This window comes from Mercurialis annua, linkage group LG6 (assembly GCF_937616625.2).
Source record: "Mercurialis annua linkage group LG6, ddMerAnnu1.2, whole genome shotgun sequence".
In the NCBI taxonomy this organism is placed as follows: Eukaryota; Viridiplantae; Streptophyta; class Magnoliopsida; order Malpighiales; family Euphorbiaceae; genus Mercurialis; species Mercurialis annua.
The window spans coordinates 46,291,806-46,307,975 of NC_065575.1; the positions used below are offsets into that span (position 1 = coordinate 46,291,806).

Genomic DNA, 16,170 nt, shown 5'->3' on the forward strand with positions numbered 1-16,170 from the left:
ATCTTCAAGCAGCATATTGACTGCAAGATGTAAAGCAGAAAGTAAAAATTGCATAAGCACAAAAATACGAGGGAAGTCGGGCACGGAATACTCATCGAGAAGTGGTCACACAATAAGCTTAAACTAGGCAATTACAGAATCTACAAGTCCTTTGAGCTTTCCTACTATCAACTGCTGCTAATAATTAATACAGTGAACAGCATCTACCAGTTGACACTTTCTGTAAAATACGTACCAATAAAGAAGAGTTACATGCTGATCAGCCACATAGTTGATGTCTCTAAGATTCAACTTTTCAATTCTTCAATTGGGATGTACAACATAAGCATCAACATGCTTTTGATTGGTCATGTTCGCTTCACGATGTACCCCAAAAGGACACCAACCAATCCGACGAGAAGAACATATATAAATGAGATACCAGTGCGGCTTTTGCTACTTTGATTCCTCAACAACTCCTGCATATAGTTATGTGCATATTCAGTGTTATAAATCTGTGATGATTGCTAATAGAAGATGTCAGTTACACTCGAGTAGTTCCATTTCGATAAAAAAACTGCAACAAAGTACTATGACAGAAACAAAAGTACATTAGATCAACCAATTTAAGTTCATTGCATGAAGCATTTTATATCTAAGTACAAGGAGACATGCATCTGCAAGCATAGACAGTATGTTATCTAGTAATATTTAGCCCTGTTCTCACCTACTGAACTAGTAAGTACTAAAAGCATTTAAGTATTACTTAACTGCTAGTCCAACTGCAGCTGTTAATAAAATCCTCTCTAGGTATATATTGATGGATAATAGCACATATAATCATGGGAAAAAGTAAAGTGTCCCAGCATTTGCTCTAAGAAATTTATTAATTATTATTGGCTTCTCCTAATTAGTAGCAAAGTATAGACTTTTACATGCTTAATGACACTTCCAGTAACCAAAGATATAAACAAGCAATGTCTAAGTTGCTGTTCTATAAGCATTGCGGCACAGAACTGTCTACAACAAATTAACGTTACAAGCGCCTTACCAGTTCTTGCTGAAGCTTGTTGTTTTGCTGAATAGCGGAATTTTTCTCCTCAGTCAGCTTGGAAATAAGAGACTTTGTCTACAATTGTGAGAATTACTATAAGTGAAAGGCCACATAAACCACAATATTACAATAATTTATCAAATTATTCAGCATGTGAGAGATAGTATACATAGATTTTCAATATGTGACCTCCATCTACCAATATCATGAAGGAAATGTGAATTAGAGGTGAAAAACACTCATGATTGCAGGTGTCATTTTTCAATAGTAGATTTGATGTCTCTAGAATAGCACAGCTCAACCATGAAGAACTAACTGCAAGGTATTTCAGATTCTAACAGCACTATTAATCACCAAATCAGTAAAGCGGTAGTTGATGAATCTAAACAAATTCAAAAAAGAAAAGGTCTAAGAAAGATTTAGATTGTTTAACAAGGCTAAGTACAATGCAATATTGGTCGAGTACTTGAGAGCAAATAATTATAATGAATAGTATTTTAAGCAAAGAGATCATTGCTCTCTCTGAATGAGTCAGCATAACAGCACTTATGATACACTAAAGTTCTACAAATTAACTTCAAAGATAAATGAAATTATATAAACGAAGCCACACAAACAAAATGAGCATATGAATTGCAAGGAAATACTCATCATGGCAGTATCATTTAATAGTTTTCCATTTGTTTACAGAAATTTAAACCTCCAATCGTAGTACTAAAGGGAAAAGAAACGAAAAACAAGAAAGAAGATACCTCAACCGAGTTATTTTGAGGCTCATGTCTCTCCGCAAAAGCTTTTGAAACCTGAAGACACAAGTTACATAGTAACAAGACGAGATATTTAGACATAACGGGAAAACAGAATAGATCAAAGCATAACATGATTGGATGCACTAACAATTGCATCAAAAATTTACCACTGAACGTTCAGTCAGATTCCCATTGTCTGATACAGAAGCTCTAGGTGAAGAACCTTCCTCTGATCCTTCATGAACCGGAGATGGCAGTCTAGGCGGAGCTACATAAACAACCCTCAATTTGCTCTCTTCCACTACATGACCTGCATCTTTATTAAACTACACCATACAAAAAATAACAAAAACCAATTAGCGCAAACGATAAATTAAGCTGATTCGACCTAAAAATATACAAAAAGATGAATAATTACGATTACCATCTCGGCGTTGATATCTTTTGCAGTAGCTCCGGGACTTGCGACGACGCTCTGCAGTAAAAACTTGTCCTTACATTGCAAATCAAGAGGTGCCTCCTTTTGTGCTTGCATTGTTACTGATTTAAGTGACAAATTGGCAATTAAATCAATCAAAAAATTATTCTTTTTACCAAAAAATAAATGATAAAATTTAAAGGGAGGGAGACCTATAACATCACAAGTGGACCGTGGCAAAACCATCCCAGTGTTAGGCCTAACACAGTACTTTTTAGGATTCGTTGTCTTAACCTAAAATTAACGGTAACATCAAAAATCTAGGACATAAAATTATGAAAAAATTGAGATTAAAACAGCAATAATAATACCTTAAAAGCCACATAATTATCACTCTTGTTTAGCAGCTGTAAAGAACACGAGATCTGCTTCTTCAATTCAACTGATGAAAAAAAAACAAGGATCCAGTTAAATTAAACTAATTAAGACAAAGCAAAAGCCAAGATGTATAAGCTGTAATGAAGAGGAGTGTTTGGTTACATGGAAACTGAAGCTCTTGAGGCTCGATGGTGAGGAGTTCGAGGTTAGCCATGGCTATGGGATCGGTGAGAGCTGAAGAAAAATAATGAACAGAGAGAGATAATGAGAGTTAGTGTAATATCTGTGAGAAATAAGAAGAAGAACGTGGGACAGCGATGTTTTAGTGTTTACTTCGATCTCAGGTTTGCGTTTGTTTCCGGTTTGTTTCCGGTCACCACTGTCTTTTTCTTTAGTTTACTCTTTTTTTCTTTTACCATCCACTAATGTCGTCTGTGGAACAATATCTTTTTGAATTTGAACTTTTAAAATTACAACGAAAAGATATACTAGTTTTTTTTTCTTTTTAGTTAAAAATAGGGATGGGCATGGACCGGTTAACCGGTCCACAAGGATAATATGTAAATCGGTGCATAACAGTTCGGTTTTTAAAATTAAAAACCTAAACCTAAAATTTTAAACGGTTAACCATTAATTCGGTTAACCATTAAAAACGGTTTGATTTTTCAGTTTTGCGGTTTTTATTCATGAAACCATAAAAAAAATTAGATATAAAAAAGATAAAATTTACATATAAAATTTTAAATATTCTAATAATTAAACTTTAATTTTCATTCTATTTAATTATTAAAATATAAATTTTATTTATTCCTTTATTAATTAGATATATAAATATTTTATCAAGAAAAATAAAATTCTTTATATATATATATATATATACCTAAAATAAAAATATATTGATAAATAAAATATTTTTTAATTTTTTTTTGTTTAGAATTTTTATATGTGTAGATATAAAATATATGTTATTTGAATAATTAAAAATATATGTATATATATATATATATAAAATTTATAAAAATATATATTATTTATAAACCGGTTAACCGCGGTTTTTAGAATTCTAAAACCTAAACCTAAACCATTAACCATAAAAATCAAAAATCAAAACCTAAACCTAAACTCTTGGACCGGTTAACCATATTTTCCGGTTCGGTTTTACGGTTTCGGTTTTGCGGTTTGACCGGTTTTTTTGCCCACCCCTAATTTAAATAGTCTAATTATTGGAAAATATCTCATATTTTTCAAGTTTATTATTTACGGTCTAAACTTATAAAATCTTCAATTTTAGCTCGTTTTTCGATCTTCAGTTTCAATTATATTCATTTGTTTAAAATAAAGTGGAAAAAAATTTAATTTAAATCTACCCTTTGTGTTGTTTTATATTTAAAATTATTGATGGTGTAAAGACAAATTGGATATGAGAAACATGTTTAATTTTTTTTCACTTTAATTTTAACAAATGGCTGTAAATGAAATTGAAAAATAGGACGTAGGCTAAAATTGACAATTTTAAAAGTTTAAACCATAAACGAAATAAGCCGAAAAGTGAGATAGTTTTTGATGAATAAGCTATTTTAACCATCTTTATTATTTTTCCATCATGGGTCTTTTTTAAATAATTTAAAGAATATGTAGAAAGAGCATGGTCAAAGATTACGGGATATCATAAAAAGATCATGGTCAAACTAAATAAGGGATCCAATTCACCACAACGAGTTTTTTAATTTACCACAAGGATTTGGAAGTGGGCAAATTACACGGAATGACAAATTAAATTTTAAACAATTATCGGTAGGACAAATTTCATGACTCAAAATGAACTTTTCAATTGTCCTTTGTACAAATACAAATCGAACACTGCTCCTTGATAAATTACAAGTCTACGTGCCAAGTGCAATTTAGACGTTTAGCTGAGCTGTTGAGCTCAAATAAAGCAGGTTCTTGTAAACAAATAACCAAAAAAATTGGACAAAATTATGGAAGTTATAATAAATCCATATAAAAGTGCGAAACTTATAACACAAATGCATGGCTTTTTCTATAATCATTGTATTTTTTAGTATATATTACATATTTTACCATGAAACTGATTACAATTCATCTAATAATAAAGTAACTGCAACATGTATTCTATGATCTATATATTTGTCTGACGGTAGATTTAATGTGTGCATCCGAAGCAATTATTTTTCATAGTTCCTAACAACAATGAGCATTATTAAGAATCGGCAGTTGTCGACAACGACTTCTGGTGAGCTCGAGCTGTGAAACCAGCAAACCAAGCAACTCTCATGAGTTGAATCCCAAGAATAAGGATCCACCAACATACAAGTCCCCTAATCATATGCATCATCCATGCTGGTGCAATAAGCTCAGCCCCGAGCTTCAACCCCCTCATCAACTGTAACACGCGATATGCTTCATACACAACCGGGGTCATCAGCCACACAGGTGACTTCCAGTGCCAAGTCAGCATCTCAGTTACAATCTGTACAGAGAGAAGCAGGAGGTAGGGACCCATCAGGACCATAAATGAGATGAAAGGCAGCTGCGGTTGTATGGAGCCATTATAGGATGCCAACAGCATCGTCAAAGGAATGATAAGTCCGGAAATGGATGCGACCATGTTCCATAATTTGTAACTAATTGGAGGCTTGCTATTGCTGGCTTCCGCGAGGTTTTTAGGACGTGAAACAGAATCGGCCATAAGAAGAAAAACGGTAGCACCGAGATTGAACATGCAATCTAATCCAATCAACGAAAGCAGACTCGCTATGTTTGGACCTAGGAATATGGACGACAGAGGTAGCCATAATGTTGGTACCATGCCCGTGGCAAGGAGAAGAGAAGGGCCCAGAATCCACATAGGCCATTTAAGAAACTGAAACTTCACCGATGGCTGAGGGTCAATATCCGTATTCTCTCGAATGTTGGGCGAAGATGCTTCATTGCTGTCGGTGGAACTCAGAGTTTCGAATATGTTGCTACTTTTCTCCAAGAAGCTACCATCAGCATTATCAGTGGGAGCGTATGTGACAGGTGAAGGCTCCCAGGGAGTCGATTTTGTGCAGCAAACAAGAGTGGGACTAGTACGAAGCTTGGGGAAGATAAAACTGCGACACACGTCAGGGGATTTAAACAATTTCAGACACTTGGGACGGGAACACGACACCAAAATGTTTGATAATGTCGGAGGAGTTTTAACTAGAGCTGTCGTCATTGCTTAATTTACAGTTGAAGCCTTACCAAATATGTGCAAGAGAATCGCTTTCGACCTCTGAAACACACGAATTCAACGAATACATAAACAAACTTAGCAGCAAGATGAAAAATTAATGTACAAAAACTGTAGAATCTAAGCTCCAGAATACTTCATATAGATTTAAACCAACTGCAAAATCAAAGATTAAATTAAATTAAGAAACACTGGTAATAGCATGTTATCTGTTCCATATCAGGTCATCGTTTAGTTTTCAAATTTTCCCTAATTTCTAACAACATGTAACGGTTTCATATTCGATTTAATGAAATTGAAGAATTCAAAAAAAAAAAAAAACGACACAGTAAAATAAATCAAAAACAAAACATAAACACATCAACCTCAAGAAACTGGGAATTAAGGAACCTATCAGAAACCATATTACGTATCTGTAACACTAATTCCAATTGTAAAGGAAAATCAGCTACGCTCTAATTGAACAGCTAGGAAAATTAATTTGGCGCTAAATTGAATTATTCAAATAAGAATACGGTTGAAATGATAAATTGTTTGGGCATACCTTGTTGAGATGTCTCAGTTACTCGCAGATATTGTCCGGTAGATCGTTCCGCATCGGAACCACTGTCGGAAATACTAGAACAACAACGCCCGGACCCGACCCACACCCGCTTCTTAGTAAATGAGAGTTATGAATGCTTCTGTTTTCTCTATCATCTGGTCCAGGTTATGCTGGTCTGCCATTCCTGGGCTAGGCCCATATGCTACGGCCTTTATTTCTAACAAGCTATATTGTGAATAGACCTGTTCATTGGGTGGACTCGAGCCAGGCCCAATTGAACTTAAATACTTTTAATATAAGCCTGAGTCCGGCCCGAGGCCGGTTCGGATTTCATATTTGTTAACCAAACTCGTCTCATGCATTAAATTTATACCGATTCGGGTTATATTTTGGGTAATCTACACAAATCCCCTAAAACCTGACCTACTTATTATTTTTACCTCAAGATTTTAATTTTGGCAATAATCACTCAAAAAAATTAAAAAGTTTTCACAAATCACCCATAACCCAAAATAAGGTGATTTTGACTTAAATTGTGACATTTATATCCTCTTCTTCTTAACTGGAATAGAAAGAAAAAATAATTGGATGATTCATCGGGTCTGTGATGAAATTCCATGTAGGATTCCTGTAACCGGACATTGAGTTCCATCGGAGAGAACCATATTCGCCGCTTGATAGACTTGGCAGTTCCAATTTTGGTCTCGGTGTTCTCACTGTGCCTTGTCTTTGTTCTCTCTTTATTTCTCAAGAAATAGAGATAAATCAAAATCAATTTCACCACATAATAAAAACCAGAAGAGGGATTTGTTATCCAAGAACAGATGTTCTTGATTTCAATTAAAGATTACTGAAAAGAAGAAAGTTAGGAGATTTCATTACATCCGTCAAAGTGGATGTTTTCGCCGGTGAACAATCGATTAGCCGGAAAAGACAAAAATTATTGCCGGTGAACAATCGATTAGCAGGAAAAGACAAAGATTAATTTAATTTTTGTTGAAATTAACAGGTGCAAGAGATTTAATGTATTAAGTCTTAATTCTATTGTTCTATCAAGAGCTGTACCGAATTTTTTTGCTTTAAAAGCTAAAACCTGGTCCGATTCAGCTCTGTCAAAAAGGGGATAAAGGAATGTGCAGTGAGTGTTTAGATCTTGTAATCATGGTGGAAGAAAAAGATAATTTGGACATTAAAAAGGTATTTGCATTATCCCTAAAGGCTCTACATTTATTTTATTTCTTCAACTGAGACTTAGTGCTATCAACTTAAGTTTTCAAAATGAGAAATAATTATAAAAAAATAAATTAAGGTAGTTCAGTTGATATAAGTTCATATCAGGTTCATATTAGGTCGATTTTTGGTTTTATAGACTGTTAAATATATTTCACTTAAAAGAGATATTCAATTTGTATATTACACTAATTTTTTCTATATAAAAAGTTAGTTAAGATTATAAAGAGCAGTAAAATAAATTTTATAAAAAATTAATTAAATTAATTAAGTTGATATAGGTTCACATTAGGTTAACATTAGGTTGATTTTCGGTTTTATAGACTGTCAAATACAATAAACTTAAAAGAGATATTCAATTTGTATATTACACTAAAGTTCAAGATTCTCTCTATATAAAATGTCATTTAAGATTGTAAAAAGTACCAAAACAAATTTTATTTAAAATTGAATTGAGATAGTTCAGTCGATATAGGTTCACATCCGGTTAACATTAGGTTGATTTTCGGTTTTATAGACTGTCAAATACAATAAACTTAAAAGAGATATTCAATTTGTACATTACACTAAAATTCAAAATTCTCTCTATATAAAATGTCATTTAAGATTGTAAAAAGTACCAAAACAAATTTTATTTAAATTGAATTAAGATAGTTCAGTTGATATAGGTTCACATCCGGTTCACATTAGGTTGATTTTTGGTTTTATATTATGTCAAATATATTTTACTTAAAAAAGATATTCAATTTGTGATTACATTAAATTTTAAAATTCTCTCTATATAATATCTCATTTAAGATTGTACAGAGCAGTAAGACAAATTTTATTAAAAATTGAATTTGGATAGTTCAGTTGATATAGATTCACATTCGGTTCACATCAGGTTAATTTTTAATTTTATAGACTCCTTAATACATTTCACTTAAAAGAGAGATTCAATTTGTATATTACACTAAATTTCAAAATTCTCTTCATATAAAACATCATTTAAGATTGTAAAGAGCAGCAAGACGGATTTTATTAAAAATTGAATTAGGGTAGTTCAGTTCACATCCGGTTCACATCAGGTTGATTTTTAGTTTTATAGATTGCTAAATATATTTCATTTTAAATAAGAGATTCAATTTGTATATTACACTAAATCTCAAAATTTTCTCCATATAAAACATCATTTAAAATTTAACTTTATGATAAACTTTAATTTATTCAATATTTATACCAAATAAAAAGTTAAAAAATATCGTGACTTGAATTATGATAAAAATATAATTTTTTTTTAATAATTGTTAAAATATCAATTTAACATTATTATGATTAAAATGGTACTTTTTACATCATCTTCACCTCAGTTTTTTTTCTTTTCCAGTAAAACAAACCATTAGTAAAATGTACAACATAACATATCCCAACCTAACCATTCAGGTTGATATAATTCAACTTCCACTTCCAATGTATATGTTATATCAAATTCATGTATTTTTCATTTGTAATGTACATTTATTTATCCAATGACTTTAAACCATTCTTCTTGTTTCAATTTTTTTTATCAATGCTCACATTAGGATTAATATCTTTATTATTGTCATCTCTACTATTCCTCACCATCACCACCTCCTTTCTATTATATTCTCAATCATGTTTTTCATCAGTTATAATTGAGTAAAATTCTTCTCAATTAAAAAGCATAGTTTAAAAATTAGTAATCTTAATTAGAAAGTAAAATTCTAAAGCAAAAGTTATTGTTCCATCTCCGACCTCCAATCTCCGCCGTCCCATCACCGGCCATCGCTAATGATCATCATGATGGATATTGCTTCTTAACTTCCACACAATTAAATAAAATCTAAACTTCAATTTCTCAAATTTACACTACAACCCAATACATCAAATTCCCACTATTCAAATTAAAATTTCCATTTTACATATAATTTCTTCCATTATAACAGATCTACAAATATAATTTTCTTTCTTTAGGATTTCCTTTTGTGATGGTCTTCTGCCTCATTTTTTCGATTTTGATATTAGCTTGAGTATCATATGCACTACATGTAGTAACCATGAAAATAGGTGAAAATAAGAAATAAACAAGTGAAGCAGAGATTTCATAGAAAACGAAGGAAATGTAAGGGATTGTGGAGAATGTGATGAACAGTGAAGAAGTTGTGATGTTTTGAATCGAAATTAATTAGATAACTGTTGTGGGTAGTGAAGAAGAATATAGTGGGGTAAATAATTCAGTGTAATAAACACACAATAACAAACATATACTTTAGGGATAAAATAGGAATAATAAATATAAAAAGGTAGGCATGAAAAGAATGTTTTAAAATTGAGGGATTTTTGCAAGAAAAAAAAAGATGGGTCACTAACATAAACTTTTGAGATTTTGAGGGATATGGTGTAATTTTCTCTTATATTTTTGCAGACATACATAAAAAAATTGCATAATAATAAAACTCTGAGCCCACCCATTCGGACTTTAAATAAAAATTAAGTGGACTCGGTTTAAAAAGGACAGATTTAGACGGACCAAATGAATATTCGGAGGCATGGATATATCTAAAATGTGAAGGTGGTTAGGGACTTTCTATACTTCTTTTATCTTATTTTTATCATCAAACAAAGTATAATTTATTTCATTGATCAATCAAGAATAATACATGCTGACCAAATTTGAGTTAAAACATCACTAATAATCACTCTATCTTCTATCAATTTCAATTTTGAATTGTAAGCACATGAAAAATTAAAATTGGAAAGGAAAAACTCATTGAACGTATGAACTAGAAACCGATCCATGATCCAAGAGAATTGGACCATGTTTGTGTTAATCAATACTTTTACTACAAATGTATGACAGAATAACACAAGCTAAACTAATCAAATCTAACTAGTATATAACTTCCAACTGGGTTTTCAGACAATGGGTATCGGAGAGTTGACGTGTAATGATCGAATGAGATCAGAATCCGGCAAGTTAAGCGGCGGCAATGAGAAGCGGCTGTAAGTAGAACTGCCTCTTCTGATTTCTTGCATGCTCATTAATGCTGCTACTGTGTTTCTAAATATCCCTTCATCTCCGGCCACTATTATTCCTTCTCTTACTTTTTCTTCTACTTCGTTCACCGGAAATACGCCGTCTATTGTGTTTTCACATTCCTTCACAAGTTTTGAGATTAAATCCGTCGTGAAAAATGGTTGCTGTAGTACTGTCTGAATGAAGGGCAACCGTAATAGTCCACCAGTTCTCTTGTCATATTTCTTCACAATTTTACCTAATCCTGCAATCCACTTTAGTTATACAAATTGCCTCCTAGACATGGTTAAAAAATTATGGGGTTAATCTAACCAAATAGCACTACATTTAGCATTTTTTTTTTATTTAAACTCAACTTTTAAAACGTCTCATCCATTAGCCCAACCTTTCCAACCTTTTCATTTTATAGACCCGTATGTATTTTATGCTTTGTTTTTTTTTAATTGACGCTGTTTTTAATCGTACAGACGACCAAAACGACGTCGTTTTAGGCATTTGTGTTAATATAAATGTTGTGCTATTAGTTGAGACGTTTTAAAGGTTGAGATTAAATAAAAAAAAGACTAAAAATTATGCTATATGCTGACAATAACCTAAAATTATGTGCTTTCGAATTCTTATATTTTGGATAGCTAAATTTTGAATTATCAATAATGGAAGCTCACAAAATATATTCGTGTCAGAAAATTACTTAAATAGCCCACGAAAAAAATGTATATTCTTAAATATTCATTTTAAAATAAAATAAATTTTTGATAATTTTAAAGTAAGTAAAATATGACCGATTACATTGTTCATATACGTACAAATATAAAGATGACCTTTTATTATAGATAAAATTAAAATTTGGTTACAAAAATTTAAGAATTGCTATATTCCTCTTGTTTTAGGATCAAATAAAGTGATCCTTTAGTTTCAATTATATGAACAATTAGAATGTTGTGTAAATTTTTTATTATTTGACCATTTCCAATACTTTAGTCTCCCTCTTACAAATTTTTAAACAGTTTTTTATTTATTTTTTTGACTGCAAATATTAATAATGTTTCATTCATATAACACTCTAATTATTAATGGAATTTAGATATAAGGACCACATTGTTTGATCCTAAAATAAATGAATGCAAGTGTGAATTATGGTAAATGTTATGAGTGTGTAGTCATTTGGTTGATTTCTTATAACAAAATTTGGTTGATGAAGTAAATTACCAGTGTAGTTGATATTGCTATAGTGTTCTAGGAGCACCATTTCTCCATGGAAATTGATAATATCTTTTCTAATCTTGCTCATTTCCTCCTTGTATTTCTCTTCTGAAGCCTGCCTTCCATTCTCTCCCCAAGTTTCTATCACAATCTCAATTCTATGCTGTAGCTCCTGAAATTCATATATTTTTGTGAATTCTGCAACTTTAGTGCGGAATTTAATAGACTTTTCAGCATATATATTCCTTGAATGAAAAAATAAAAGAGCAAAAATGCAACTTTTTTTAATATGCCCCTTTTAGGAGTATTATATATACTGCTATACTTTTTATATCTATTTATTTATTCTCTCGAAAATATCGTGAACTGTTGATTAATTACTTGATTTTCGAATTTCAAATATATTCTCATAATATAGATACTATAGCAAGTTTCAAAAAGTACACTAGTGAGATAAAGACATGTTTGACTGAAAAGATAATGATTTTTCTTTTTGAAGAGGATTAAAAAAATTTATTCCTATCTATGATAACTCGAACCTACGACATCATGATTTTAGGTGGAGCGCTCGGATCACTTGAGCTAACCGATCTCGTCGAGAGCAAATATTCTTTAATTTTCATATAATGCACTTTTCTCTAAGTATGCATAATAACAAGAGTCTTTTATGTAAAGATATTCTTTACTTTGTAAATAAATTTCCCAAAATACGATCAATTATATAGTAGATTTTTTAATTCACAAGAATATATAATTAATTACATTGTGTCTCCAACATTAGACCTTTGTGGAGCTATATTGATGCACTGGAGGTGTACCAAAATGTTACTGAAAATGCTAATGAACGAGTCAACTCAGCTGACTAATTTTCTTTCTACTCCATGTTGGTTGATCCCGAAATTGTAGTATCAAATGCACTTATTAATGCTCTCTCTAAATACAGTTATTAAACCCATGAAAATGAAATTAGTATAATTACCTTATTTCTTATGATAAAATCCTCTTCTTGTTCCATGAAAAACGCGTTAAATTTGTCGATTTCGCTGTTCAACAAATAAACAAACTCAGCCTCCACTTTCCCATACTCGGTTGATTCATTCGACAGCAATGGAGCAGAAGAAATCAATCGAACAAGCTTCTTCAAATCTTTATACGACAAGAACTTATCGCGCCAATCGGGCAGTGTTTCTTGAATATGTTGCTTTAATCTTTTACCGAACTTCATTTTCAAGAAATGAAAATGTAATTATTAGAAGAAAAGGTATCAAGAAAAAAAAAAGAAAATGTGAGAGTTTATTAGGGAAGGCAAATGAGAATATTAGAGGGATATGCTTGGCGTGATGAAATGGCTGTTAGAAAAGGAGTCGTTGAAGTGGAAGCATATTCGGTTATTTATTACTATTGTCATACTTAAGACCAATCTTATGAAATATGGACTTTTAATGTACTAACGGATGTTTCTTTTAATAAATGGGGAAAAATATTACATTGATATCTGAACTCTTATGAATATGATATTTTAGTGTCTAAATTTTTATTTCTTTAAAACTTGTGTTCTAATTTTTTAAAAGCATATTACAGTAGTATTTTTAGCCATTTTCGACCATCGAAGTACTAATAACGCTGAAAATAAATTTTTTATATTACTTATTGTTTTAATTCCGAAAGAATAAATACATAATTAACACATTTGTTAGCGTAATTAATATACTATTGTAGGGTAGTATAATCTTTTCCTTTATTGTTTAGTTTTGTCTATATAAAGGCCTCTTGTATTATTTTAGGGTTTAAGGCTTCTCTTCTATAGTTAGCATCTATTCCTTTGTATCTTATTATTCTATTCAATCTATGGTTTCAGATTCCTCCATTAATGTTATGGACATTATAGTCATTTTTTTGTGATATGGCAATGAATTAAGCAAGTATGGAATTCATTTTTGTCTTTTTAGCACCGATTACTCGAAAACGGCTAAAAGCATTTGTTTGATATTTTTTCTGTTCTATTTAAATTTTTTATTTTAATTTATACACAGTTTGAGAAGGTAATAATCATTTTTATTCTTACTTTATCCCTTAAAACTCTACTAATTAGTAATTAACTGTTTTGTAAATTTTGTTTATAAACTAAGTTAAGAAAAACAGTAAAAGAAAAGTTTAAGTTAAAAAATACTAAAAATCAAAGGAGATTTTTTTAAGTGGGACAATGTAAAAGAGACAATTGAACATTTTCAATGAGACGAAAAGTATATTTTTTAAAAGTTTAGAGACTAAACAGCCAATTTGAAAAAATTCAAATACCAATTGATATTATTTTTCCTATTAAATGCTAGCAAAGGGGACTTCTAGCGTAACATGCTTGTGAAGATTTACTTGCTTTCGATTGGTGCCGTAGCTGTTGTTGAAGAGTATCTAAGGGTGGTTTATGAGTAGGTCAAAGTTGTGATGTGGTGAGAAAGGTATTAGTGAAAAGGATGATTCCGAGGAATCTCCTCTAGAAATGGAGACTGGAAAAATAAAATAATACTAGAACAAGTTGAAGAATAGTTTTTGAAAATAAATAAATTAGGGAATATATGATTTGCGAACTATGAAATGCTTCCTTCTTTAGTTAAATATAATGACAATTGATGATCGTAAACAACTTTCATGCGAATTGTGGGATGGGAGAAATACTTGTGTGAATCAAACTCGCTACATAAAATTATAAACTATTCACTCATCGTGTGACACATTACAATAATAAATATGATAATCAATCATTAAATACTATATTAATTATAAATGATTAGTTATTGTTAGTCCAGAAATAGCGCAATGTAGTCGAATGCCTTCATGAGGCTAGTATGAGACCATATAACAGTGCGCCAGACACCATATTAAACTCAATCCTAAGACAGTGGTTTAGATAGTCCATTCGACTTATATGTTCCACATTCTACTCATATCTTTTCAATGTGTAATTTCCATCACACTTAATATTCAACCGTTATCATATTTATTATTGTCATGTGTCACACGATAAGTGAATAGTTTATAATCCTATGTGCGAACTTGGTTCACACAAGAATTTCTCATGAGTTGTTGCCAGCTTTTAGCTCATAAATTATGAGTGACTATTTTTAGAATAAGATTACTATTAGAGACAAAATTAAATTTATTATTTTGATAAAACTATATCTTTTTTTATTTTGAAAAGAAAAATAGGTTTCTATTAAAGGAAAAATAAATTTATTATTTTGATAGTACTATTTTGTATGATATTTTGTTATAGTCAAAAAGCAGAATATGATACGTGCTGGAGAGCACCAAGAAAAAATTTATAATTGGGATTTTGTTTTCTTCTTTGAGAAAATCAAATGGGAATTACAAAAATACATTAAAAAACAAGAAGCTCAGCAGCATGCTTGTTCCAAGAAACAAATATCTTGGGAATATATTAATTCCCCTAGTTAAACTTCTTAATTTATATAAAAGTTATCTTTAGTTAAGATTAATATGAAGATCACCAATACACACCATCTATGATAATCTTCACTGTTGGATCTTGGGAACAATGTAAATATTTTAATTAGGGTATTTGCAAAAAAAAAAAAATTATCTTTCACCTTTGTAGCAATTTAGATACGGCTCTTAAAATTTGGCATAAAAGACCCAATATAACATTTCCTGGCAGTTATGACATAAAAACATTTTTTTCCTCACCAAACAATGTCGTTTTGACGGATTTTAATGATTGAAATGACTCATGATGATGATGTTAGACTATAAAATTTAAAAACTGAAAGATTGAAATTTTTATGCTAAATTTTAAACGATGTCCTTGAATCGCTACATGAGTGACTTGTGAGGTTTCATCTTTGTAAATAACCCTTTTAGTTATTACTATTGTTTAAGTATTTATACACAAAAAAAGTATCTATACATAAAAAAAAAGTATTTATCCATAACTATAGTTTTTTCATGAGTTTTCAACTTAACAAAATGTTCTCAATGGGTCTTCATTTTCTATAATTTTATCTTATTTTATTGCTTATTAAGAACTGCATTCTGTAATAGTTTTAAATTGGCTAAACCTATTTTGAGGTCTCTAAACTATACATTTTTGGTTCATTAGGTCCCTTAACTTCTATTTAACTTCTTCGGATTATTAAACTTTCATTATTTGGTTCATCAGGTCCTTCAACTTTTATTTGCCTTTCTCAAGTCCCAAATTGTTTATTTTTTGGTTCATTGGGTCCTTAAATGGATCTTCATTTAAGGACCTAATGAACTAAAAAACAAAAATTTAAAGGCATGAAAAAATCAAATTGAAATTGAGAGACCCAATGAACTAAAAAATG

The 16,170-nt window shown here is 30.9% G+C and overlaps 3 protein-coding genes across 4 annotated transcripts; all 3 read right to left on the reverse strand.

Annotated features, from left to right (window-relative positions):
• Window positions 1–30: 30 nt before the first annotated feature.
• Window positions 31–3,046, reverse strand: LOC126687198 (vesicle-associated protein 1-2). Of its 2 annotated transcripts, XM_050381641.2 has the most exons (9): window positions 2,912–3,046; window positions 2,741–2,812; window positions 2,572–2,642; window positions 2,413–2,494; window positions 2,207–2,322; window positions 1,950–2,108; window positions 1,786–1,836; window positions 1,031–1,108; window positions 31–458 (listed from the first exon to the last, which is right to left on the reverse strand). In XM_050381641.2, the coding sequence occupies exons 2-9, from the start codon at window positions 2,790–2,792 to the stop codon at window positions 348–350; spliced, it is 720 nt and encodes a 239-aa protein (XP_050237598.1). In that variant the 5' UTR covers window positions 2,793–2,812; window positions 2,912–3,046; the 3' UTR covers window positions 31–347. The 2 variants fall into 2 exon arrangements, with proteins under 2 accessions (XP_050237598.1, XP_050237597.1); XM_050381640.2 differs by lacking the exon at window positions 2,912–3,046 and having other exon boundaries at window positions 2,741–2,883.
• Window positions 3,047–4,586: 1,540 nt separating this feature from the next.
• LOC126653998 (uncharacterized) lies at window positions 4,587–6,514 on the reverse strand. The gene is made up of 2 exons (XM_050348003.2): window positions 6,361–6,514; window positions 4,587–5,858 (listed from the first exon to the last, which is right to left on the reverse strand). The coding sequence occupies exon 2, from the start codon at window positions 5,799–5,801 to the stop codon at window positions 4,800–4,802; it is 1,002 nt and encodes a 333-aa protein (XP_050203960.1). The 5' UTR covers window positions 5,802–5,858; window positions 6,361–6,514; the 3' UTR covers window positions 4,587–4,799.
• A 3,822-nt stretch (window positions 6,515–10,336) lies between these two features.
• On the reverse strand, window positions 10,337–13,184 carry LOC126686229 (SPX domain-containing protein 3). The gene is made up of 3 exons (XM_050380274.2): window positions 12,810–13,184; window positions 11,837–12,002; window positions 10,337–10,871 (listed from the first exon to the last, which is right to left on the reverse strand). Exons 1-3 carry the CDS (start codon window positions 13,053–13,055, stop codon window positions 10,507–10,509), a joined length of 777 nt encoding a protein of 258 aa, XP_050236231.1. The 5' UTR covers window positions 13,056–13,184; the 3' UTR covers window positions 10,337–10,506.
• Window positions 13,185–16,170: the final 2,986 nt, after the last annotated feature.

Coding starts and splice junctions, on each gene's coding strand:
- LOC126687198 (XM_050381641.2), bottom strand. CDS start 2,792: ATGGCTAACCTCGAACTCCTCACCATCGAGCCTCAAGAGCTTCAGTTT. Junction 2,109..2,206: donor AAGATATCAACGCCGAGATG/GTAATCGTAATT, acceptor TGTATGGTGTAG/TTTAATAAAGATGCAGGTCA. Junction 1,109..1,785: donor CTCAAAATAACTCGGTTGAG/GTATCTTCTTTC, acceptor TCACAATTGTAG/ACAAAGTCTCTTATTTCCAA.
- LOC126653998 (XM_050348003.2), bottom strand. CDS start 5,801: ATGACGACAGCTCTAGTTAAAACTCCTCCGACATTATCAAACATTTTG.
- LOC126686229 (XM_050380274.2), bottom strand. CDS start 13,055: ATGAAGTTCGGTAAAAGATTAAAGCAACATATTCAAGAAACACTGCCC. Junction 12,003..12,809: donor ATTTTATCATAAGAAATAAG/GTAATTATACTA, acceptor TATGAATTTCAG/GAGCTACAGCATAGAATTGA. Junction 10,872..11,836: donor TAGCAATATCAACTACACTG/GTAATTTACTTC, acceptor AGTGGATTGCAG/GATTAGGTAAAATTGTGAAG.